Source organism: Primulina eburnea, chromosome 2, assembly GCF_022965805.1.
Source record: "Primulina eburnea isolate SZY01 chromosome 2, ASM2296580v1, whole genome shotgun sequence".
Lineage (NCBI taxonomy): Eukaryota > Viridiplantae > Streptophyta > Magnoliopsida > Lamiales > Gesneriaceae > Primulina > Primulina eburnea.
The window spans coordinates 36,214,677-36,242,170 of record NC_133102.1 but is presented as its reverse complement, the minus strand read 5'-3'; the positions used below and the strand labels follow the sequence as shown (position 1 = coordinate 36,242,170).

At 40.8% G+C, this 27,494-nt stretch overlaps 1 protein-coding gene across 4 annotated transcripts; it reads right to left on the bottom strand.

Moving 5' to 3' along the window:
* Positions 1–9,918: 9,918 nt before the first annotated feature.
* On the bottom strand, positions 9,919–12,971 carry LOC140823065 (actin-depolymerizing factor 2-like). 4 transcript variants are annotated; one of them, XM_073184169.1, is made up of 4 exons: positions 12,802–12,971; positions 11,170–11,271; positions 10,503–10,743; positions 9,919–10,415 (listed from the first exon to the last, which is right to left on the bottom strand). In XM_073184169.1, exons 2-4 carry the CDS (start codon positions 11,210–11,212, stop codon positions 10,265–10,267), a joined length of 435 nt encoding a protein of 144 aa, XP_073040270.1. In that variant the 5' UTR covers positions 11,213–11,271; positions 12,802–12,971; the 3' UTR covers positions 9,919–10,264. The 4 variants fall into 4 exon arrangements, with proteins under 4 accessions (XP_073040270.1, XP_073040271.1, XP_073040272.1 ...); XM_073184170.1 differs by having other exon boundaries at positions 11,173–11,271; positions 12,802–12,970; XM_073184171.1 differs by lacking the exon at positions 11,170–11,271 and having other exon boundaries at positions 10,503–10,768.
* Between the last annotated feature and the right edge of the window lie 14,523 nt (positions 12,972–27,494).

The following is a 27,494-nucleotide window of genomic DNA, read 5'->3' as shown; positions in this document are numbered from 1 at the left end:
ACAATTTTATAATGTCTCATTGCTTTTTCTAGCTTTAGTATATGTAGCTTATGAAAATTTGCTTGACTTGAGACATTTTAGGAAATATTTTTGTCACATCAGCGGAGGTAGGATATTGTGTCATTCACTTTATATGATTTGCTTTAGTTTGAAAGTATCCCTTGTTTTGCTCTTATCTATCCTGTGCAGAACGATTAGATAATAACTTTTGATGACGTGGTCTGTATTAACTTCTTTGGATTGGTCATGAGAAAAATTGTGGGGACCCGGACGCTAATTATGTTTTTAATCATCATTGGGATAATTTATCAATTATAATAAACAGGGTCTAATTTTTTTAAAAAAAATACAGTATTAAATGTGGAACGTAATGGAATACATTCTAATATACATGTCAGTGTTAAAATACAAGTCTTGTACTATATACAATCATTCAAACTAAGGTTTAACAACTAAATATCAATTGTCCAAACCCTATCTCTAATCAAGATCCGTAGTCTCCACTCTAATCACGATCTCTCTTCATCTCCTCGACCCCGATCCTGTCCCACCTGTGACCATGCACACATACAAACACGACAATAGCCGGATAAATCCGGTGAGAAATACATCCCAGTATAAATCAACGAACATGCAATCATATAACCAATCTAAAAGATATCAGTAATACGTATCAAAATATGAAAACATAATCAATATAAAACTGTCAACTAGACTCGTGACTCCACGTCTAAGACTAGACTCAATACTAGTCTAGGGATCCCGGTTTCCAGACGTTGGCATTCCATAACGAATATCAGTAACAGAAAAAATTCCAATTCTATTCATCATCAATATAACCAAACATCTGGTTTCTTGACCTATCCGTCACAGACTTTGGCACTTTTGCCAAACCACTATCCTGTGACAATGTGCAATGTACCAGTGACGATTCCATCACTATCTGGCACCTATGTCACAAGATCACTCGTCTAATATTCATCTAATACATGCTTTCTATAAATCAATAGAACAATCATATCAATTCAAATCAATGCACATAATAACAATAAGTATGTGATTTAGGGACACTCAAGTATATCATACTCGAGTCGTTCTCCCAGTACGACATTGACCTATACTTTTCTTTTATTGCAGTTCTGACGCCGTTCCCGTCTGGCATTCAAAGTCTCTCAACACTCAATCTGGCAATGGAAATATATATAGTACCATATCAATATACTGCTCAAATCAATACCAATCTGATCAAACTGGATTTAACTCAAAACCAACGGCATAACGGAACAATCCCGATATCCCGGTCAATACAACATCAGCAAATAATAATAACAATCTATAACCAATATTCCATAGAATCTGTAATCAATCAATAATCCAAATCTGTCCGATATCAATCGATATACTCTGAAAAATCATAACAATTCCATAATCAATCTGTTTCTCAATCTGACTTCGATTTTACGATGTCTAACATATCAAGAACATCATATATGAATCTTATCTGTTTCTGGAAATACCATAATTTCAAGACATATCAAAACTTATAAAACTTACGTCCAGTTGTAGCCTGCGTCGATAGGAACACAGTACTGAAGTCGGATTCAAAATCAGACGGACGGATTTTCTTCAAATTGAATTCTAGTATCAAAAGTTTAAAGTTTTTTCCCCGGCAGCTCGTGCATATGCGCGTATGTCCTTCGCGCATGTGCGCGACACTCTCTGGAAATGCATCATGGCTACTGGACTCATCGCGCATATGCGCGCCCGTCTTCACGCATATGCGTCCAAGGTTCTGTCTTTCACCACGGGCTTCCGCAATGCTCACGCATATGCACGCGTACTCCTCGCCCATATGCGCGAGACCTTCTGGTCACGCGCCCATGCAATTCCAATTCCAGTCTCAAGATGATCCATCTATAATCACATGGATTTGTCGATGATTAATTTCAAATTACCGTAATAAAATTTCAGGCATTACAATTCCCCCCCTCTAAGACATGATTTCGTCCTCGAAATCTCAGGCAATCATATTATATGCAACAATCAGAAATAACATAAACGATAGCAACTTAAATAAAAACTCACATCAGTTAAATAACGTTGGGAATTCCTATCTCATATCTGATTCAGTCTCCCAAGTAGCTTCTTCAGTGCCATGCGAGTCCATTGAACTTTTACAAGAGGAATAGTCTTCGTTTGAAGTTGGTTTTCTTACGATCGATAACCTGGATCGGTTTTTCGACATAAATAAGACTTTCATCAAGTTCTGCCTCGTCTGGGTGAATAATGTGGGAATCATCAGGGATATACTTCTGCAGCATAGATACATGAAAGACATCATGTATCCCCGATAATGAAGGCGGTAAGGCGAGTCGATAGGCACGATTTCCTATCTTCTTGAGAATTTCATACGGCCCAATGTATCGTGGAGACAACTTTCCTTTCTTGCCAAATCTGACAACTTCTCGGAAAGGTGAAATCTTCAAAAATACTCGATCTCCTGCCTCAAATATCAACGGTCGTCGTCTGATGTTGGCATATTTGGCCTGTCTGTCTTGAGTTTCCTTCATTCTTTTCTGAATCAGCCTCACTTTTTCCGTCATATCTCTGATCATATCAGGTCCAGTCTCAGGAACTTCAGAGATATCGTCCCAATAAAGAGGGGATCTGCACTTCTTACCGTACAACGCCTCAAAAGGAGCCATCTCAATACTCGTCTGATAGCTATTGTTGTACGAAAACTCACAAAGCGCCAATGCATCTTGCCAATTAGTGCTAAAATCAAGCACTACAGCTCTCAGCATATCTTCCAATGTCTGGATAGTCCGCTCTGACTGTCTGTCAGTATGTGGATGATATGTGGTACTCAGATGTAACTTCGTACCTAGAGCCTGCTGTAAACTCTGCTAGAAGTGCGAAGTAAATCGAGGATCACGGTCTGAAACAATCGACTTCGACACTCTATGCAATATGACCACCTCTCTAACATAGATCTCTGCTATCTGGTCATATTGTACGAAATAAAACATGTTGATTTTGTCAATCTGTCAATCACGACCCAAATCGCATCACAACCTCATGAGGATCTCGGTAACTGCATCACAAAATCCATGGAAGTGTGATCACATTTCCATTCAGGAATAAACAAACTCCGTAACAATCTTCCCGATTTCTTTCTTTCTACTTTCACCTTTTGGCAATTCAGACACTTGGCTACAAATTCAGTGACATCAGATTTCATCTGTTTCCACCAATACTGTGTCTTCAAATCACTATACATTTTTCTGCCACCAGGATGAATGCTAAAACGACTGCTATGCGCTTCTACTAGTATCCGCTGTCTCAAATCTGAAATATTTGGCACAACAATACGATTATTCACATACAGTACACTGTCACGAACCTGATACTCTGATCGATGCCCTGCTCTGACCATCCCTATCGAGTTCTGCATATTCTGATCACTTTTCTGAGCCGCTTTAATACTCAAAATCAGCTCTGGTTCGACTTGAACAGAATATAATCTCATCGGTCTATGATCTGTCTCAAATACCAATTCATACAAACAGCAATCTTCTATCAAATTTGAAACACCAATCGTCGATAAGGATAAAGAACATACCTTTCGACTCAGTGCATCAGGTGCTGCATTCGACTTTCCTGGATGGTACTTGATCTCACAATCAAAGTCTTTCAATAAATGAAGCCATCTTCATTGTCTCATGTTCAGCTCTGCTTGTGAAAATAGATATTTCAGGCTTTTACGATCAGAATAGATCTCAAACTTCTCACATTACAGGTAGTGTCGCCATATCTTCAATGCAAAAACGATGGCAGCCAATTCAAGATCATGTCGTGTGGCTTCAACTGTCGTGAAGCATAAGCAATAACATGTCCTCGCTGCATCAGAACACAACTCAATCCTCGATGAGATGCATCACAGTAAACTACAAAATTACCAGTACCTGAGGGGATAGTCAGTATCGGTGCACTGGTCAATATCTTCTTCAACTCCAGGAAACTGGACTCACAGTCTTCTGACCAAATAAACGGAGCATTCTTCTGAGTCAACTGAGTAATCGGTTTGGCAATGCTGGAAAATCTTTAATAAAACGTCGATAATATCCTGCCAAACCCATAAAACTGCGAATCTCGTGTACTGAAGTCGGTCTCGGCCAAGAAATCACAGCTTCAACCTTACTGGGATCCACTGATATACCGTCTCCAGGTATAACATGCCCCAGAAATACAACTTGTCTCAACCAGAACTCGCATTTCGACAGTTTAGCATACAATTTCTCAGCCCTTAAAATTTTCAATACATTTCTCAGATGCTCAGCATGTTCAATCATATTTTTCGAATATATAAAAATTTCATCAATGAATATAATTACAAACTCATCGAGGTATCTCTAAAAAACACGGTTATCAATCCCATAAATACAGCCGGTGCATTCGTCAAACCAAATGGCATGACAACAAATTCATAGTGTCCATACCTAGTTCTAAATGTTGTCTTTGAGATATCAGAATCTCTGACTCTCAGCTGATGGTATCCAGATCTCATATCGATCTTGGAATATACCGAAGAACCATGCAACTGATCAAACAAATCATCAATACGAGGCAAGGGATATTTATTATTTACCGTTGCTTTGTTCAATTGCCGGTAATCGATACAGAGTCTCATAGAACCGTCTTTCTTTCTCACAAACATTACTGGAGCACCCCAAGGAGACACACTCGGTCTGATATACCCCTTGGCCAGTAAATCCTTCAACTGATCTTTCAATTCTTTCAATTCAATCAGTACTGTCTGTCCAGTATTTCAAAAATAAGAACTGTACCTGATATGCAATCAATGCTGAAATCTATCTCTCTGACTGGAAGCAATTCTGAAATCCCATCTGAGAAAACATCAGCAATTTCATATATCACTGAAAATTCGGCCAATGATAGGCTCGATTTCAGTAAATCAACTGAATAGACAAGGAATCTCTCCGCTCTTTTTTGTAACAATCGAGTCATAAACATCACAGATATCAAAGGAATTCTAGATCTAGAATCCTTACCGTAACATTTCTATTCATCAGCCCTATCCGGTCTGAATCTTATCATCTTGTGGCAAAATCGACAGTAATTCTATACTTGGTCAATATATCGATACCGATAATACAGTAAAAATCAGACAACCTAAGCACAATACAATCTAACTCAATCTCATGTCCATCATACTGCAGTATACAAGATTTAACAGATTTCACTGATATCAAACATGTCCAACGGAGAAGAGACAGACACTACCACAGATAATGAATCAATAGGCAATGCATGACTCAATGCAAATCGCTCAGATATAAATGTATGCGATGCACCAGTATCTATGAATACATATGCAGGATAACCAGAAATAAAACAGTTACATGCCACAACATCGTCTGGTGCATCTTGAGCATGCTCCTCAGTCAAAGAGAACACTCTGGCCTGCTGTCTAGGAGGCTGGCTAACTGTCTGGCTTCCTCCTGGCCTCGGCTGTGACTGGGCTGGTGCTGGCTGGAAGGAGTGGACTGCAACTGGTGGCCGTCTACAAGTCTGAGCTACTGATCCAGATGACTCGGCACCCTGGGATCTCTGAGAATCTCTCTGGGGACAAACTCTAGCAAAATGTCCCTGCTGTCTACAAATACGGCAAGTGCCAAACACTCCTCGGCACTGTTCTGTGGAATGCTTCCCTCCACAAGTGCTGCAATAAGGTCCAGTATAACTCTGGCCCTGACCGGTCTTTCTCGAGCCACTAGAACTGGATGAACTGCTTCCAGATCTTTTGAACTACTTCCCTCTAGCTTTCAGAAATTCTTTCTTTCCACTACCATTGTCACTCTCAAATCTGGGAGATGGTGGAGGCATCTGTGGTCTCGGTGCTGGTGTCACAAACGAAGCTCCTCTCTGTCTCATCAGACCGACATCGACTCCCTTAGCTCTGTTCAAAGTATCAGTAAAATTATTCTGTCTCCCGGTATTCACCAAGGTAAATATTTCCGAATTCAGGCCATTAATGAACTGATCAGCAACGGCTTCGTCATTCTCGGCCACATGTGGAGCAAATCGTAGCAGTGTAGAGAACTTGGCCACATATTCCTCGATGTTCAGCTGACCCTGTCTCAAGTTTGCAAATTCTGCTCCCTTATCCTTCTTGTACGACACTGGAAAGAATCTCTGATAAAACTCAGTTCTAAATGCATTCCTGGTAATAATTATACCTCGATGCTCCAATGCCCGATTTGTTGCAATCCACCAGTTCTTTGCAACATCATGCAACTGGTGCCCAATCAGTTTTACTCTCTGCTCATCAGTGTAATCCAAGGACTCAAACAGCATCTCAATGTCGTCTAACCAACTCTCGCAATCAACTGAAGTCTCAGTACCATTCAGAGTCGGTGGATGGAATGACTAAAATCTCTTCAGCAATGTTTCCATCGGTGTTGCTGTCACATCCATTGGAGGATTTGAAGTGCTACCCTGTTCTGGTATTCTTCGAGGAGGCATATCTGATTACTAAAAGGGTTAGCAACCAAATACAACAAATCTGTTTCAATTCTCCTCCGATCATCTTACTGCTGATCAAGAATCGGTTCTGATTCATTTTCAAATACTACATGCTTACAATCAAATCAGATAAACAAGTAAACATGTAGTTTTAACGCAGTAAATCATGCTAGCAATCAAATGCAAGGAAAGAAAACTCATTCTACCCGGCTCACTAGTTCCTATCTCAGTCTAAAGGATCTATCGCTCTGATACCACCCGTTGTAGGGACCCGGACGCTAATAATATTTTTAATCATCATTGAGACAATTTAATCAATTATAATAAACAGGGTTTAATTTTTTTTTAAATACAGTATTAAATGCGGAACGTAATGGAATACATTCTAATATACATGTCAGTGTTAAAATAGAATTCTTGTACAATATACAATCATTCAAACTAAGGTTTAACAACTAAATATCAAGTGTCCAAACTCTATCTCTAATAAAGGTCCGTAGTCTCCACTCTAATCACGATCTCTCTTCATCTCCTCGACCCCGATCATGTCCCACATGTGGCCATGCACATATACAAACACGACAACAGCCGGATAAATACGGTGAGAAATACATCCCGGTATAAATCAACGAACATGCAATCATATAACCAATCTAAAATATATCAGTAATACGTATCAAAATCTGAAAACGTAATCAATATAAAAATGTCAACTAGACTCGTGGAGTCACGTCTAAGACTAGACTCAATCCTAGTCTAGGGATCCCGGTTTCCAGACGTTGGCATTCTATATCGAATATCAGTAATAGAAAAAATTCCAATTCTATTCATCATCGATATAACCAAACATCCGGTGTCTTGACCTATCTGTCACAGACTTTGGCACTTTCGCAAACCACTATCCTGTGACAATGTGCAATGTGCCAGTGACGATTCCATCACTATCTGGCACCTATGTCACAAGATCACTCGTCTAATATTCGTCTAATACATGATTTCTATAAATCAATAGAACAATCATATCAATTCAAATCAATGCACATAATAACAATAAGTACGTGATTTAGGGAAACTCAAGTATATCATACTCGAGTCGTTCTCCCAGTACGACATTGACTTATACATTTTCTTTTATTGCAGTTCTGACGTCGTTCCCGTCTGGAATTCAAAGTCTCTCAACACTCAATCTGGCAATGACAATATCAATAGTACCATATCAATATACTGCTCAAATCAATACCAATCTGATCAAACTGGATTTAACTCAAAACCAACGGCATAACGGAACAATCCCGATATCCTGGTCAATACAACATCAGCAAATAATAATAACAATCTATAACCAATATTCCATAGAATCTGTAATCAATCAATAATCCAAATCTGTCCGATATCAATCGATCTGAAGAATCATAACAATTCCATAATCAATCTGTTTCTCAATCTGACTTCGATTCTACGATGTCTAACATATCAAGAACATCATATATGAATCTTATATGTTTCTGGCAATACCATAATTTCAAGACATATCAAAACTTAATAAAACTTATGTCCAGTTGTAGCCTACGTCGATAGGAACACAGTACTGAAGTCGGATTCAAAATCAGACGGACGGATTTTCTTCAAATTGAATTCTAGTATCAAAAGTTTAAAGTTTTTCCCCGGAATCCTCGCTGCTTCCCTTGGAATTCTGAAGGATAATAGCAACTTGGATATATATATATATCATGCATGGAAAGGATAGGTGGCTTCCTCTAAATGCAGCACGTCTCCCGCATATGCGCGAGACCTACTGGTCTCCTCGATAAGCCTCTCGGCAGCTCGCGCATATGCGTGTATGTCCTTCGCGCATGTGCGCGACACTCTCTGGAAATGCATCGTGGCTACTGGACTCATCGCGCATATGCGCGCCCGTCTTCGCGCATATGCGCCCAAGGTCCTGTCTCTCACCACAGGCTTCTGCACTGCTCGCGCATATGCGCGCGTACTCCTCAAGCATATGCGCGGCTTCCGCACTGCTCGCGCATAAGCGCGCGTACTCCTCGCGCATATGTGCGAGACCTTCTGGTCACGCGGCCATGCACTTCCAATTCCAGTCTCAAGATGATCCGTCTATAATCACATGGATTTGTCGATGATTAATTTCAAATTACCGTAATAAAATTTCAGGCATTACACAAATGATCTTTGCGGGTTGGAATATGAAGTCTTAAGCAGTCATACTTTGATCCAATGGTCTGATAAACCTGAAACATAAAGTGCAAGCAACTAAATCTTGTAACAGATCGATGTTGTTAATTTTTCAATAACCAAAATTTTCAGATGATAGAAACATTCTAACTAATTTTATAATTACAAAAAGTACTCATAAAAATCATTTTCAAAAATTTTAAATTTTGATGCAATATCTAATTTTTTATAAAAGGCAAAAATTATCCACAAGGTGTGCACATAATTACAAGAGTTAGGGCATGCTGCAAAGTAATTTGTGAGTAGCAGTACGAGGCTCCTTTTAGATTTAAAAGCATTTGGCATAAAAAAAAATAGATTCTTTAAAAGCATTAAAAAGACCATCCAAACACACATCAAATTATAAAAACACTTTCAAAAAAAGTGTTTTAAAATCCAAACGCACCAATACTAATAAGCAGTGTTTTAAATGGCGGTCGAGGCGATTCCTGCGCCGCCTAGGCGGTCCTCAACCGCACCGCCTACGCTTGAGACGGGTGTTTTAGGGAACCAAAGCTATACGACATTGGGGAGGCGGGTCAAAATGGTGAGTAGGCGGGCGAGGCGGCCAAGACAGACAGTCAAAATTTTTAAGTTGTAGTCAACAATTTCAAAAACCTAGTCAAAACCAACTAATTTTAAATTTCAAAACACTAGCACACTCAATTCTTTTTTTTTTACTTTTGGTTTTCACTCTCAAGTGTCAACTACTAAGCCCATCACACACTGTCTATCGCCCGCCGTCCGCATATATAGATGTAGTAGATGGTACATATGTATATGATTTGAAAGATTATTTATGTTTAGTCTAAAACATGTTCTTATGATGGATTTGCATGTATATATTTATTTGCACATTATGTAGATGATATTATATTGTATGAAACTTCTTTGCTCTTAAAAATTATTTAATTACACATCTTACGTAAAAAAAAATATGACTATTTGTGATTATATTGAATGATTATATATGATTATCAATAAAAAATTATTTAAAAAAATTCAACAGCCTAGGCACCGCTTAGGTGGCCGAGGCGGTAGGCAGTCACCGACCGTCCTGCCACTGCGTCCCGCCATTTACAACCTTGCTAATAAGCCCCGCCACCAAGCGAAAATGAAAATAGATATAATCAGCAAAACTGAACTTAAATGCATCGCTCATACTGGGATAATTCATAATAGGAATGGCGGCCTTCTGTTAGAAATGAGAAGGAATCCAAGTCGATAATACATTTCCTAAAAATAGAAAACCAATCTGCTGCTGATACTCGTCGAGCCCCAAGAGATTTCATAAAACAGAGTCCACAACCGGAAAATAAGTTTAAAACAACATAATTTGATTGGGATAAAGAAAAAAATACAAGATAGAACTTCAACACACCAATATCATAGCTACGCCAGTACCACAAGTTCCACGAACTATTAACATTTCGCTCGAATAAAGCAGTAAGATCGTACTTTTCTGCACTTTTGTAGATTGAAGTGTTTAATTGGCTCGACTTTTGAAGACATCAAGACCCACCTCAGTTGGGTCGGTGGCTTGAAGCTCTACCTGGATTCCATCTAATTCCCTCTTGAACCTGTCTTTCGAGCTGGCATAGATCATTTTGCTCCTAACCTTTGCTGTGTCGGGAGACCTTAAAACATATAATCAACAAAACCCGCAAATGTTATCGCATGAAATTGTGGAAATGACATATATGGTGCCTGATGAAAAGAACTACCAGGCAATGAAGAAAATTCTGCTCTTTGGGACATTATCTTCTGTCAGATAATCAAAATCATACACAGCATATCGGCACTCTTCAGCAGGAAGGTGCGCAATGAAGTCATCATACGTTTGAGCTGGTTCACCAAGCTTTTCAACGATTACCTGCTTCTGCTTCTCCTCAATCTTGTAAACTACAAAGCGGTGGGTTCGCTTAGCTTTCAACTCCATAAACTTCAGTTTGCAGTCATCATGAACTGCCATTCCTGATGCTGCATTAGCCTATATGTTTTATAGATAGAGCAATTAACTGAAAAAATAATCACCCCACATGTTTAAAAATCAACATATTTTACAAAGCAGTATTTACAAAAGCAATTAAGTAGTAGGGTTTCCACAAAATTTAAAGATCATGTGGATCGGCTCTTTCGAGTTACTTTGACGACTGGTCCAAAAAAAGAAATGAAAACCTATAAAGTTACCAATTGACTATGTTCAAACGGGTTGGAGAAACATGATTCCAGAAAGAATGTCAGTTATGATTTCAATTAAAGATGATGGCAGGCTACATAAAAATATACAAGAAAATTCAAAAGTTGTGGAGACACAGTGACCTCATGTACTCAACATTGTCATGTCCCAAAAAATCTGTTAAAAGACAAAGTAAAAGATATAGAAGCAACCACGTGAACCCCTCCATATTGCACAGCCATGTGCCATGTCCATCAACAACAGGGGAAATCCAGGATTTCTAAAGACAGGAGGCAAGACCAAAAGGCGAAAGGCTGGATTCAAACAAAATTTGAGATTTAGTAAAAAGTGGCGCATAAAAATTTAAATTTTTTCACGTAGGAGCCGGGCCAACAGCATTCGCTCAGTCAACTTATTATCCATGGAAGAACTATTTGTGTACCGTAACCAAGCTAAGCAAGATAAAAAAATTGAAATCTTTTGTCAATTAAATAAGACTTTTGGATTCATACTGCACAAGGCAGATTTTCCTGGTCAAACAATTCCAATTTATTCTTAAAAACACTTAAATCATATAGGTAAGTGAAATGAGAACAAGAACAATTTAAAAAATTCTATATGAACCCTGCTGATTAATCATTTTCCTAGCGTCACCAACCGAGTAATTTTTAAGTATGCTAAACTCCATAAAAAGAAATTTGAGAGGAAAGAGAGGACTAGAGGATTGTAAGGGCCGAAAGTCCACCAACATGGATGTCTTACTCCTAATGAGATCCTGCCAAGTATCAATAAGGATTTGGTCCGTACCACACCAGGAGGCGTCCTCCTTATTTACACCATCGGATAAAATAAAATAAAAATAAGTCCTACACAAAATTCACATGAAACATATGCATCCTCGGGTGTATGCCATCAGTATGGGAGCAACATTTATTAAAATTGACATCCATCCTAGACACTGACTACCATAAATACTACTATTTTCTAAGTGAAAATTACGTAAAACATAGCTACCTTCCTTATTTCACTTGTTATGGGCTTTCCTTACCCTCGTGGTTCTATTACATGTTGATATGCTTGGTTGTATTGAGAAGTTAGTTAACAGTTAGGTTCAACAACACACAGAAAAGAATCTAACAAGAAAAAAAAACATTTTAATTCATGTTTGCACAACATAACCATATCCCGGAATTTATAGTTGCACATTTATCCAGTAGTGATTTTTTTACTCAACACAGTATTCGTCATAGAAACCAAGAATGTTAACAAACATTATAGTCACCCCGTCAGAGATATCAAAGCTCTACTGCTACAAGTAATTCATATACTTACATGATACTTTGAAAGCAACAAATTAATATTGGAAATGAATGCTGTTTTTATGCAGTCTTGTCGATTGTAGAGAAGATGACATATTCACACGTGGAGGGACTGAGAACGGTTATACATAAGAAGGTTCATGTAAACCTTCCATATTTCCTGGGTAAAGGGCTCATACTTAAAACCATAATTTCAAAAAAAAAAAAAAAAAAAAACTAATTTCACTCATTGAACTAATACTACCGAGCCATTCCAAGATCGACCTACAAAAACTTCTGCAAGTGCAAAATTCGAGCGTGTACTAAAAGAAGCTTATCAAATCAGATCTAAAAATCTTTTTAAAAAAAAAAATCGAACAAATAAAACCATCCGCCAACAACGACTTCCATTTCTGCACATCACAAAGATCACAAAACAAGACAGAAAGCAGAGAGAATTGACTAAGGAAATTATCATCTAAATGAAAAATAAAAACACAGTACAAATATAGGATAAAATTACAAAAAAATTAAACAAATCATTACCATTGTAGCGATGTATAATCGGAGAAGATCGAGGGATTTACGACCAAAATACGAAAAGAAAGAATTTAGGGGTGGAAGATGCCCAGTGTTTTGGGGTAGATATTTAGAGAGAATCTCGCGTGGAGTTCAGTTGCCAACATGGAGAATAGAATATATGTACAGAAACACGAGAGAATTCAGCCAAATCCTTTAGGTTTTATTGGTTCTAAGATTTTTTTTAAAAAAAATATAGAGAGATATTTTATATTTTTTATAAGTTTAATGATATTTTGTGTAATGTCCCTGCTATGTTTCACCCTGTTATGTTTTAACGTTGCATTACTATCATATTCCATGATATGATTGAAACTTTTCTTGAAATATTTATGGATGACTTTTCTATCTTTGGTTTAACGTTTGATGAATGTCTGCAGAATCTGATAACCGTGTTGAAGAGGTGCGAGGAGAGGAACCTGGTGTTTAATTGGGAGAAGTGCCACTTCATGGTACAAAAGGAAATTGTGTTAGGGCACAAGGTTTCGGAACAAGGGATTGAGGTGGACAAAGCTAAAATAGAAGTCATAAAGGACCTACCACAACCAGACTCAGTAAATGGAGTTAGAAATTTTCTAGGGCACGCCGGTTTTTATAGGCGGTTTATCAAAGATTTTTCAAAAATTGCTAAACCTTTATCTTCCTTACTTATGAAAGATGTGCATTTTTATTTCAATTCTGATTGTTTACAGGCGTACGAGGATTTGAAGAAGCGCTTGGTGACGGCTCCTATCTTGGTGGCACCAGATTGGGACCTGCCCTTCGAGATCATGTGCGATGCCAGTGATACTACGGTGGGAGCCTTGAACAGCGGCAAAACAAGGTATTTTTCATACAATTTACTACGCAAGTAAGACCTTAGATGATGCTCAATTGAATTATGCGACAACTGAAAAGGAATTACTTGCAGTAGTATTTGTGCTTGACAAATTTCATGCATATCTTGTTTTGTCCAAAGTCATTGTTTACACAGATCACTCGGCACTGAAATATTTACTTGCTAAAAAAGATGCAAAGCCACGCCTACTTCAGTGGATCTTATTGTTGCAAGAATTTGATTTGGAAATAAAAGATAAGAAAGGTGTTAAAAATGTGGTGGCGGATCATTTGTCTAGACTGGAGCTTGTTAGTAATGACTGTGTAGATCAGGCTATTAATGATTGGTTTCCTGACGAGAAATTGTTTGAGATGAAACATTGTCCGTGGTATGCAAATTTCGCTAACTTTCTTGTCACAGACACACCACCACCAAATCTATCGTTTTACCAACGAAAGAAATTCTTCTATGACGTGAAATATTATTTTTGGGAAGAACTGTTTTTGTTTAAGATTTGTGCAGATTCTATGATAAGAAGGTGTGTTGCAGAGGAGGAGTTTGGACAAATTCTCAATCATTGCCATGACCGTGAGGTAGGTGGTCACTTTGTACCAACGAGGACGACATCTAAGGTACTTGAATGCGGCTTTTATTGGCCAACCCTCTTAAAAGATGATCGTTCTTATGTTATAGCCTGTGATAAATGCCAGCGGACAGGTAACATCTCTAACCATCATGAAATGCCATTGAATAACATCATTGAGTGTGAGGTTTTTGATGTGTGGGGAATAAACCTCATGGGACCGTTTCCCAGCTCGTTCACGAAAAAGTATATTTTGGTGGCGGTTGACTATGTGTCTAAGTGGGTAGAGGCAGAAGCATAAGTGGGTAGAGGCAGAAGCATATGCCACTAATGATGCCCAGGTGGTCTTGAAATTTTTGAAGAAAAATATTTTTAATAGATTGGGAACACCGAGAGCAATCATTAGTGATGGTGGCACCCATTTTTGCAACAAATTATATGAAAAACTCTTGAGCAAATACGGTGTCACACATAAGATCTCTACCCCATATCACCCCCAAACGAGTGGTCAAGTGGAAGTATCTAACCGAGAGATCAAGCGAATTTTAGAGAAAGTGGTAGGTGTGAGTCGGAAGTACTGGTTTATGAGGTTAGATGATGCTCTTTGAGCTTATAGGACTGCTTTTAAAACACCTATAGGCACTACACCTTATAGGTTGTTGTTTGGTAAAGCATGTCATTTACCTGTACAGTTAGAGCATCGAGCATACTGGGCCACAAAAGCACTGAACTTTAATTTACTGATGCAGGTGAGCAACGTTTACTTCAATTAGATCAGTTGGAAGAGTTCCGAAATCTGACCTATGATCTAGCACTGTCATGCAAATAAAAGACAAAGAGGGCTCATGATCGGCGAATCATCGAAAGAGAATTCCAAGAAGATGAAAGTGTCCTGCACTACAACTCCCGGTTGCGACTCTTTCCCGGAAAATTGAAGTCGCGATGGTCCGGTTCATTCGTGATTTCGAAAGTTTATCCATCGGGAGTTGTAGAATTGAAAGATGGAAAGGATGGGACATTTACGGTCAATGCCCAGCGCCTGAATCACTACATGGGTGGCACAGTTGAGCCACAACTTGGAATCACTCGGTTCCAAGACAATCCGAACTGAGACTGACCGACAGTCAAGCTCTCGACTATAAATTGAGAACTACCCCCTCTCCCTTATCTTGCATTTAATTTGATTTTATTATTTTTGTCGTTTTGTTGATTTAGTCGTTCTCTTTGTTTTAATATTAACTTTAAAAATATTTCTAAAAAAATTAATTTTTTTTGCAGAGAGCTTCGCGCTCGAGCGGTAATTCTATACTGCCCAAGCGCGAACGCTTACCTCGGGATAAAAATTCAAGAGAGGTCGGCGCTCGAGCGGTAATTTTCTACAGCTCGAGCGCGCCTGCAGTTTAAAGAAACGCGAAAAACTTTCCCCTTTCCCCATTCTGAAAATTTCCTCAAATCCCTAACACATCCTCTCGCCCCTTTTATTTTTCTTGTAGCAAAATCCCCCACATATCCGGACTCCAGCACCGTGGGCGCGCTCCTCCTTAAGAATCAAGCGGCTTCTTCACTCCACTCACCCTCTCCATCATTAACACCACTATGGCACCAAAGAAATTGAAAGGTACTCCCGGTTCTTCTTCTTCCTCCTCGTTTGATAGAACACGCTTTGTGAATGCGGCGGCTAGGGATAGATATGATCATGCTAAAATACATATAAACCCCATTGCCGAAAGGGGATTTCGTCGTCTATTCGAGGATAGACACTTGGACACTCTTGGGGAATTGGAGAAACGAGGATGGGTAAAATTTGGCGAGTAACCTAAGGCGGCAGTGGTGTCTGTAGTTAGGGAATTTTATGTGAATGCCGGTGAACGAACAGATGGTAGGGCATTTGTTAGAGGAAAGCTTGTGTCATTCGATTCATTCACGATTAACGCCCTATTAGAAACGGCCGACGTTGACGACTCCGAATTCGAGGCATCAGTTGCTGACTCTAATTACTCGATGATTATTGAGACTTTGTGCCTTCCCGAGGCAACCTGGAAACCATTAGGGGGACCCTCGAGCTGCTTCGACGAAAAATATTTGTGGGCCGACATTGCCCTGTGCTTTCTATTTTTGGCCAGAAGGATGATGCCAGTTTTCCACAAGAGTGAGGTGCAGAAAGAGCAGGCAGTGTTACTTTTTGCGTTATCTCATGACTACGCCATTAACGTGGGCAAGATATTACACTCTCAAATTATGATGAGCATGCATAACAGCCACATCGGCCTATTTTTCCCTACCATCATATCGAAATTGTGTACCCAGACGGGAGTTATTTTCTGGGACGATGAGGAGTGGCTACAACCCATGAAGCCTATTTGTGTGGATGACTCACGGCGAAAGAAGGCGAAACGACCGATAGACTTCCCCACTCAGGAGGAGGAAGTAGGAGGTTCAAGCGCCACCGTCCCTCGGCGCCTACAGCCCCGCAAGCGCACCCAGAATGACAAAATGGACGAGAGCCTTGCCTTCATGGCTCATCAAGAGCAGGTCAATGCCAATGTCGCGACCCATCTTGCCCACCTCGACTCCATGATGTGCACTATGCTCCTCCACGGGGGCGTAGATCCAAGGGCCATACCACCACTTCCGCCGTTTGTTCCTCCCTACCAGTTTCAGTTTGACTACCTTCCGCAAGGGGATGCCACCAGAGTGCCACCACCGGAACACGATGAGGATGAGCTTTGATAAGGGGAGTTTACTGTTTCCCCTTTTTTTTCTTTTCTTTTGTCTACTGCATTATTTTTTGTTTTCGGATTATTGTTCGTTCGGTCATTTATTTTGCATTTGTTGCTGTGTTTGCATTCATGTTTGCATTTGTGTTGTTAGTTTTTTGTGCAATGGGGATATTGCACACCTTCAGTATGAGGGGGTCGTTTTTCGTATTTGTTGTCTTTCGTATTTGTCTTGCATGAGTGTCAGTTGATGGTGAAATTAGTAAATTAGTAAATGAACTGCATGTTGCTTAGTCTTATCACTCGTTATGAATCTCCCGATATATTGAATTTTGTTTATGCACATATAGTGGATGTTGATAGTGGTGTCAATGACAGTTAAGTTCAAAATAATCTGTGAGGGGAACTGGAGAAACATAATGTGAGGCCCGGGGCCGAAGAGGGCGGGGGGTGAACGCCGGTGCCATCAGTTGCACGGACAATGAGCGGCTCCTGGCAGGCTTCTAGGTGAAGGGAACATGAATGAACCGACCCACACGGGAATGAGAGGGATTCCGAGACTGGGCAATGTAATGGACTGAACAGTTGAAGAGGGCTTAAAAGATTTGATTGGTACTACTCATATCACGAAGGTGCATCTTCTTTTCGGTAGCTCATCACATAAGAACTCCAAAGTTAAGCGTGCTTGAATTGGGGCAATTTTGGGATGGGTGACCTCCTGGGAAGTTTCCTAGGGTGCGTGTGAGTGAGGACATAAGCACGCTGGAAAGACTCGTCTTGGTACAGTGAGGACAGTCGTCAAATCTGGGGCGTTACAAGTGGTATCAGAGCCGACCTCTCTTAGTACGGTGTGGTTCGGGGACGAACCAAGCGGAAGCTGGTGGGCATGTGAGGCCCGGGGCCGAAGAGGGCGGGGGGTGAACGCCGGTGCCATCAGTTGCACGGACAATGAGCGGCTCCTGGCAGGCTTCTAGGTGAAGGGAACATGAATGAACCGACCCACACGGGAATGAGAGGGATTCCGAGACTGGGCAATGTAATGGACTGAACAGTTGAAGAGGGCTTAAAAGATTTGATTGGTACTACTCATATCACGAAGGTGCATCTTCTTTTCGGTAGCTCATCACATAAGAACTCCAAAGTTAAGCGTGCTTGACTTGGGGCAATTTTGGGATGGGTGACCTCCTGGGAAGTTTCCTAGGGTGCGTGTGAGTGAGGACATAAGCACGCTGGAAAGACTCGTCTTGGTACAGTGAGGACAGTCGTCAAATCTGGGGCGTTACACATAAGATGCGAGTAGAACTTGAATGATTACCTGTTGAAATGAGTAACTAACCAATAGCATGAACTCAAGTAGAAAATAAAAAGTATTCCTCAAACATCCTTCATCCGAATCGTGCATAAGACCTAAAAATTCATCCCTAGGCCAGATAAATAAACATACCCTATATCCAAAGCCTAGGGGGTACGCATGAGAAAACTATGCACCAAAAAAAATTGGAATAATAAAGGGGATGTAAGGTGAGGGGGAGCCAAAAATGGATGAAATCCTATCCCAAGGCTAAAAATATGGAGATGTAAAGCGTTGAGGAATGTTAGAGAAAATTTCTGACAAGTACATAGTGAAAACGATCTACGTACTCCCCATCTTTCTGAACCACTTGAGCACTTTGGCTATTGGCTCCCTACATTTTGTTGTTCAACTATGAAACTCTACCACTTTATGTGTTTACTGGTTGGTCCCAAATAGAAACAAGACTCAGAAAAGAGAAACTTGCGTTGACTGGTTGATTCGACGACCCACATGATTTTCGAATAAAACTGTCTGAAACACAAGCTAGAAAAATCCACTGCACACACGACCACACCTTTTGGAAAAATACAATTGTGTTGTGATGTTCTGAAAGGGGTAGTAATGTATGTTGTGATTTGACTAAGTGGATGTGGTTCACAAACCCGCTGAGGCAGGAAATGCCAGTTTGCTACTTCACCATCAGTTTAGTCACTTTAATACTCTCCTTTTTGTGTTTGTTTCATGTTTTAATTGTAGTCTGTAACCTATTTTGCTTGAGGGCAAGGAAAAGGTTAGTATGAGGGGATTGATACGTGTGGTTTTTACGTGTTTTATTGCATTAGTTTGTGTGTGTTTGCATCGTGCATGCGTACATTTCGTTTACATTTTGTTCGTTTTAGAGTAAGCATATGCATTTTATCATTTCTCACTTGAGCACTTTGACAAAACCAGCAGACTCATTGTTTTATCGAAAAGACAAATACTCTATCTGTTTTATAAAAAATATCTTAGTCTGACTAAGATACTGTTCCCCCTCGGTAAATGCAACTAATAAGTGGCTATTAAACACCGAGCGACTCTTGGAAATCTCTTAATCTGAACCGTTGAAAATGAACAGTCACAAAAGTCTTCGTTTCTTCCGAGGATTACTATAAATGCCTGCACAACTTAAACGAAGTTAAACATTCATAATCTAAAATGAAGTCTCAAGTTAAAGAAGAGTTAGAGTCTGATCCAGGAGCCGAAGCAAAAATGCTCAGAAGGAAGTATGAAGATGTCATTCTTTACGTAATGATCCTTGGATCAAACTCCTGGAGTTGTAATGTCAACAATCAAAAAGATTTGTTGCTATCATTTAGTCTGAAATGTAGCATCGATCTATTCCAGAGGCTTGCTAATGCAATAAGAGAGTGCTGGTAGATCGATGATGCTGATACCCTGTAAAGTATCTGATCATACATTAGTGCTAATAAGACCCAAGCTTGCTAGATTCTTACTAGACCCAAGCTTGCAAGATTCTTACTAGTCCCTTCTCTCCCTCGAGGCTCTCTGTCCTCATCTCTTGTTTCACGGTCGATCACACGTCTAGGAGGCATACTGTTCCAATAAATTATCCAACACGTAAACCCAATATGCATGAACATATATCAATATTTTATGATGCACGTAAATCAAACTTAAAACATGCACATACTGAAATCATAACTTGATGCTTACTACATAACATAACGCAAAACTTTAAACTTACAGACTTGAGGTGTGACTTCGTGAGCTTTTTGCGACTAGCAGTAGGCGTGACCCTTTACAAGAACACCGCTCTGATACCAACTGTAACGAACCGTACTTCTTTTACTACTTAAATTTTGCGGAAAAATTAAGAATTTTCTTGAATACGAAAATAAAATCAATACGGTCGTCACTACATCCTCCATTCACCAATAAATCTTTGCTAAAAGAAAGGTTTGTTCAAAATGTCTAGCAACCAAAACATAAAATCAGAGTATTAATATTTTCATGCTTAAAATCTTAAAATAACGTGGGCGGTCCTCGGGTCTAGCCTTCTGCTCAGTCCAAGCCGGCTCCTTGGTCCCCACCCCTCGTCTCGTCATCAACATACTCACCTGCATCGATCAAGTCTAGTGAGTCTAAAGACTCAACACGTACAAGCTGGAATAACGAGTACTACGTAATAAAATCGCATGCACTTTAAAATAGGACATACATAACTTAAAACTTGAACTTGCATAATAAACTTGGACATACGTACGTACATAACTAGACGTGCCATCAACATAAACTTTCATAAACATACTGCATACTTGAACATACATAACTTCATCATTTTGTGTAGAGGCATGTTTCAAAGCACGTGACCCATGCATAATAAACACCTGATCAGACAAACCACAGTACTGGGCTGACAGGGACGTATCCACTGCCACATACATGAGATCCCCGTTCATAATTTAACGGGCTGGTTGGTCCCCGTTCATAATTTAACGCTTTCCAACCACGATCTAACCCGTTCATAATTTAACGGGCGGAGAGGTCCTCGGCCACGTTCACCGACTTCCAAACTCATTCATAATTTGGTCACGAGACAATTAGCATACCTCAAAAACTTAAAATATTTTCTTTTGCACATCAACATACTTACTCGGCGTTGAGGGATTCGTTGGACTTCGACTGGGGTCGTTGCTGCACATACTAACATGAATTTGCATACTTAACCTGCATAACTTAACGTAGAAATCATACTTACTCTCGAGTTCGACCGCTACTTAGGACATTCTAAAATTTCCCATGAAAATCCTTGCACTAAACCATGACATCAAACCTCAAAGCATGCTAAAATATTTTCTCCAAAATATGCAAAACACGGACCCCGTGCCTACCTCCGTGTAGGGGTCCGTGTAGACTCGGGTGAGAAGACTCAAAAGGAAAGGTGGACACGGACCCCGTGTCAGGGTCCGTGTACCTGCGGGACGTGCCACACGTGAAAATTCTGAACCTGATATGCTTAACACCTAACTCAATCGTACGGACTACGAATAGACGCCACGAGTCACTTCTTAGAACACTAAGGCATTATGTCAAACCCAAGTGAACATTAAAAATAACCCCAAGAGTAACAATCCACAACCAACACCACGATTCGGATTTCGACACCAACTTTCTTCCTACGACGCTTAATTCAACTTGGTGCCTAAAAACGCGAACCCACACGTTAATAACCATCCCAACATCATAAACAAAGTACTTATACGCAGCAGCGATCGCCCGTCGATTTCCAACGAAGCCTGCAACACAAAAACTTCAAGAACACAATTTTCGCAAAAGTCGCAGTTTGAGCAGTTCCACGAAAATCATCATAACTCACTCAATTTTCGTCCAAAAATCTCGAATTTTATATCAAATCGAAGGCATCAAAAAGTTCTACAATTTTCTAGTTGAAATTTTTCTCAAAATCCCGACAGAAAAATCGCAGTTTTCAACATAACAGTAAGTTACGAGATTTCAGATCTAAAAAGTATTTCAAAGCGCATTCAAACCATTTTCCGCTCAAACGACGAATGTCACACATGAATTTTTACGCATAAAAATAACATAACACATAATATGACAAGATCGATGCAGAAAGAACAGAATATACGTGCCTTTTTGATATCAAACTTTACCGAAACGACGTTACCGAAGCGGAGATAGAAGCGAGGTTGATCCAGGACGACGGTGGCTCGATTATCTTGCAATAAAATCGCCGAAAACTTGCTGGGGAACAAAGAAAAAAGGGGAGGCTGCTTTGATTGGGGAACCCTAGGTTTTTCTCTCTTTTAAAATCTGAAAATAAGGTGTGTAGGGTGTGTTGTGTGTTTTAGTGTGTGTAAAAACGTGTAAGTGTGTGTGAGTGTGTGTAACGTGTGTGTGGGTTTTAATTAGGATAAATTAGTGCTAAATTAACTAATTAAAACACTAATTAAAAGTTAACACACACTACTTTAATCAAACTCATCATTTAAAATAATTACACACTATTTTAAAAGTTCTAAACTCTTAAATTACTAAATACATAAATAAGATTTTAAAATGCTAAAACTAAATAAATTATTTAAAATGCCCCATCCTTAACGTAAAATAAAATACCACCTTTTGAAATTGCCACAAATCGTCGCCGGGTGTTTTCCTCGATCTCGCCTCGAATAATCGCCTGAAATATGAAACTCGAAAAATATTTTAACTTACTTAAACATAAATAATTTAAAATAATGCATTCAAATAAACCATGCATGGCTTAAAACTCATTTTAAATTTAATTAAATGATTTACTAATTAAATAAATGCATGAGTTATACGTGTATTGAATTTGGGCACTACAGTTCCTCCCCCACTTATAAAAATTTCGTCCTCGAAATTAAGTCTTACCGAAAAACTCCGGGTAGCGAAATCTCATATCTGCTTCTGATTCCCAAGTGGCCTCTTCCACCGATTGATTTAGCCACCGGACCTTGACTAACTTAGTCACTTTGTTCCGGAGCCTACGCTCTTGCCTGTCTAGGATTTGGATTGGTTTTTCCTCGTAAGACAAGTCTGGAGTCAGCTGTAACGGCTCATAACTCAGAATGTGCGAAGGATTAGCCAGATATTTCCTCAGCATCGAGACATGGAACACATTGTGTACCCCAGCCAGATTCGACGGAAGGGCAACACGATAAGCTAATGTTCCAACTCTTTCCAAAATCTCGAATGGTCCAATAAACCTCGGACTCAGCTTGCCTCTCTTCCCAAATCTCATAACACCTTTCATAGGTGATATCTTGACGAATACGTGATCACCAACGACAAACTCGAGATCTCTCCTTCTCTTATCAGCATAGCTCTTCTGACGGCTTTGGGCGGTCTTCATTCTGTCTCTGATCTTGACCACCACATCTACAGTTTGCTGGACTATCTCTGGACCAAGTTCTGCTCTTTCACCGACTTCGTCCCAATGGATCGGTGATCTGCACTTCCTCCCATACAATGCCTCATAGGGAGCCATACCAATTGATGCTTGGAAACTATTGTTGTAAGTAAATTCCACTAGAGGTATCTTAGACTCCCAAGTTCCCTGAAAATCAATCATACACGCTCGCAACAAGTCCTCTAAAATCTGAATCACTCGTTCAAACTGGCCATCTGTCTGCGGGTAAAAAGCTGTACTAAAAAGCAACTTTGTCCCCATGGCTGCATGTAAGCTCTTCCAGAAGGACGATGTGAATCTCGAGTCCCTGTCAGACACAATTGAAACTGGGAATCCATGCAGACGGACTATCTCCCTGATATAAAGCTCCGCATACTGCGTCATGGAGAAAGTCGTCTTCACTGGCAAGAAATGCGCTGACTTGGTGAGTCGGTCCACTATAACCCAAATATCGTTAAAACCTCTGACTGATCTAGGCAATCCAACGACGAAGTCCATCGTAATGTTCTCCCATTTCTACTCTGGGATGGGGAGTGGCTTAACCAACCCCGCTGGCCTCTGATGTTCTGCCTTCACCTGCTGACAAGTGAGTCATTTTGACACAAATCGGCGGATGTCTCTCTTCATCCCTGGCCACCAATACAAAATCTGGAGGTCCTTATACATCTTGGTACCTCCCGGATGAATAGAATACGGAGATGCGCGTGTCTCTGTCGAAATATCATGTCTGATCGACTCACCACTAGGCACCCACATTCTACCTCTGTATCTCACAATGTCGTCTGAAACTGTGTACAAAGCACTGCCCTTGGCCTCATCTTTCAGTCTCCATTTCTGTAACTGCTCATCTGAAGACTGTCCTGCTCGGATATGGTATAGTAAATCAGATTTGGCTGTCAGATTAGACAGCCTAGGGCTCCGCCCTCACGATAAATCTCTAGACCAAACTTCTGAATCTCAGACTGAAGAGGTCTCTGTGCTGATAACTGGGCTATGACGGCAACTTTTCTGCTCAAAGCGTCTGCGACAACATTAGCCTTTCCCGGATGGTAGCTAATTTCGCAGTCGTAATCTTTCACAAGTTTCAACCACCGTCTCTGTCTCATATTCAACTCTTTCTGCGTGAAGAAATATTTGAGACTCTTATGATCGGTGAAAATCTGGCATTTCTCGCCGTATAGGTAGTGTATCCAAATTTTCGGTGCGAAGACAACGGCGGCTAACTCCAAGTCGTGAGTCGGGTAATTCTTCTCGTGCACCTTCAACTGCCTGGAAGCATAAGCTATGACCCGACCCTGCTGCATCAATACTGCGCCCAACCCGAGCTTAGATGCATCGGTGTAAAGCACAAATTCACCCTGCCCTGTCGGCATGGCTAGCACTGGCGCCGAAATAAGAGCTTGCTTCAAAGTATCAAAGCTCTTCTGACATTCATCACTCCACACGAATTTAGCATTCTTCTTGGTTAGTGAAGTGAGTGGCACTGCTATGGACGAAAATCTCTTAATAAACTTACGGTAGTAACAAGCTAAACCCAAAAAGCTGCGGATCTCTCATGCATTTTTCGGCTCAACCCATTCCTTGACAGCTGCTACTTTTGCTGGATCCACCTCGATTCCACTACTAGATACTATATGCCCCAAAAATGAAACTTTCTACAGCCAAAACTCGCACTTACTAAACTTCGCAAACAATTTGCGACTCTGCAGAACCTGTAAAACTGTCCTCAAGTGTTGGTTATGCTCCTCATGTCTCTTCGAGTATATAAGGATGTCGTCAATGAATACTATGACGAATTGGTCAAGGAATGGCTGAAATACTCGGTTCATGAGGTCCATGAAAATTGCTGGAGCATTTGTCAATCCAAATGGCATCACCAAGAACTCGTAATGCCCATATCTGGTCCTGAAAGCTGTCTTGTGGACATCTGCATCCTTCACTTTCAGCTGATGGTACCCTGATCGAAGATCTATCTTAGAGAACACGGTAGCTCCCTGCAATTGATCGAACAAGTCTTCGATTCTAGGCAACGGGAACTTATTCTTGATCGTTACCTTGTTCAGCTCACGGTAATCGATGCACAGTCTCATGCTCCCATCCTTCTTCTTTACAAACAGTACTGGTGCGCCCCACGGTGAGAAACTCGGGCGAATAAACTCCTTGTCTAAGAGCTCCTGAATCTGCTGCTTAAGTTCTAACATCTCTGCTGGGGCTAATCTGTACGGTGCCTTAGAGATTGGCACCGTGCCTGGCATGAGATCGATTGCAAACTCCACCTCTCTCTCTGGTGGAAGGCCTGTGACGTCGTCAGGAAAGACGTATGGGAGTTCTCTGACTACTGGCACATCTGATAGCGATGGAGTGGGCATGTCAGGTACTGTGATGATGCTGGCCAAGAAAGCCTGACACCCCTTAGAAATTAGTCTCCTCGCCTGCATGCACGAAATCATGCGAGGGAAACTCCTCCATCTAGCTGGCTCAAATAGGAACTGCTCCATGCCCAGCGGTCTGAACAACACTGATCTCTTCTGAAAATCGATCAGAACTATGTTCTTAGTCAGCCAGTCCATTCCCAATATGATGTCGAATTCGGGCATCGGCAGTAGGATTAAATCTGCATATACTAGGTGGCCATGCAGTTCTAGATCGATATCTCTGACCACACTGGTAGCTAACAGCTCTTCCCCTGATGGGACTGTCACTGAAAAGTTCTTGTCTAGGCCAATGGACTTGAGGTCCAAATGATTAGCAAACGTCTCCGATATGAAGGAGTGAGTGGCTCCTGAGTCTATCAGTGCAGTTGTGGATAATCTCTTAATAAAAATGTTTCCTGAGATGCGTTAGCACAACACAACTTATATTCCAAAAATTACTAACATAAACCTCAAGCATAATAGAACTCAATATTCCAAGCCACTCAAAATTATTACTAGCACCCTAATGATCCCACATAAAATTCCACATGCAAGGCAAAATAATACTGAGCTTAGGTAGAAAAGTTTACCTGTCAGTAGGGTAGTGTCTGGGTTCGCCTCCTGTGCATGCATGGCGAACACTCTGCCTTGAGTTGGCTGTTTCCACTGTGGGCACTCTTTCAGCATGTGATCAGTAGCTCCACATTTGAAACACTTGCCTGACCCATATAAGCACTGCCCCGGGTGCTGTCGGTTGCACTTTGGGCACACGGAAAAACGACTGGCCTCTGTGGCGCTCCTTGCTGTTGAATTGGACCCTTGCCCTTTGGCGGTCCTGGATATGGCTTTTTTCCCAGGCGGCCCCTGAAACAGCCTCTTAAACTGGGGTCTCTGCTGTTGTTGCTGATGGTGGTGCCTGATAGGGCCTCTTGCCCTGCCTGTCCATCTCGATATCTCTCAGATCTTGCTCTGCAGCCAATGCTCTAGATACTGCGACTGCGTAGCTAGTAGGGCCAACTACTCGGACGTCACGGCGCAAGAGCGGCCGCAAACCATTCAGGAAATGCCTCAACTTTTCCTGGACATCATTCGCAATGAGGGGTACGAAGTGACACCCTCTCTCAAACTTCCTAACAAATTCTGCAACACTATTGTCACCCTGACGCAGTGTCATAAACTCGCTGGTTAGGCGAGAGCGTACTTCCTCAGTGAAGTACTTGGAGTAAAAGACCTCATTGAAACCATTCCAAGGCAGCACCTGCAAGTTGACTGCCACTGATGCGCTCTCCCACCACAGTCTGGCGTCCCCTGTCAGAAGGAACGTGGCACATCTAACCCTGTCCGCATCAGTCAGTTCCATAAAGTCGAATATTACCTCTATGGACTTAATCCATCCCTCGGCTACCATCGGGTCAGTGGTACCCGAAAACTCCTTAGGACTCACCCTCCTAAACCTTTCGTACACTGCTTCCGGTTGGGGTCTCGCCCCTGCACCTGCTGCTGTAGCTTGGTTCCCCGCAAACTGCGCGAAGAACTGCGTCATGCCTGCAAGCATATGTGCCTGCATGTCTGGCGGTGGAGGTGGAGGTGGAGGTGGAGGAGCGTCCCTTCTCTCCCCTCGAGGCTCTCTGTCCTCATCTCTTGTTTCACGGTCGATCACACGTCTAGGAGGCATACTGTTCCAATAAATTACCCAACACGTAAACCCAATATGCATGAACATATATCAATATTTTATGATGCACGTAAATTAAACTTAAAACATGCACATACTGAAATCATAACTTGATGCTTACTACATAACATAACGCAAAACTTTAAACTTACAGACTTGAGGTGTGACTTCGTGAGCTTCTTGCGACTGGAAATAGGCGTGAC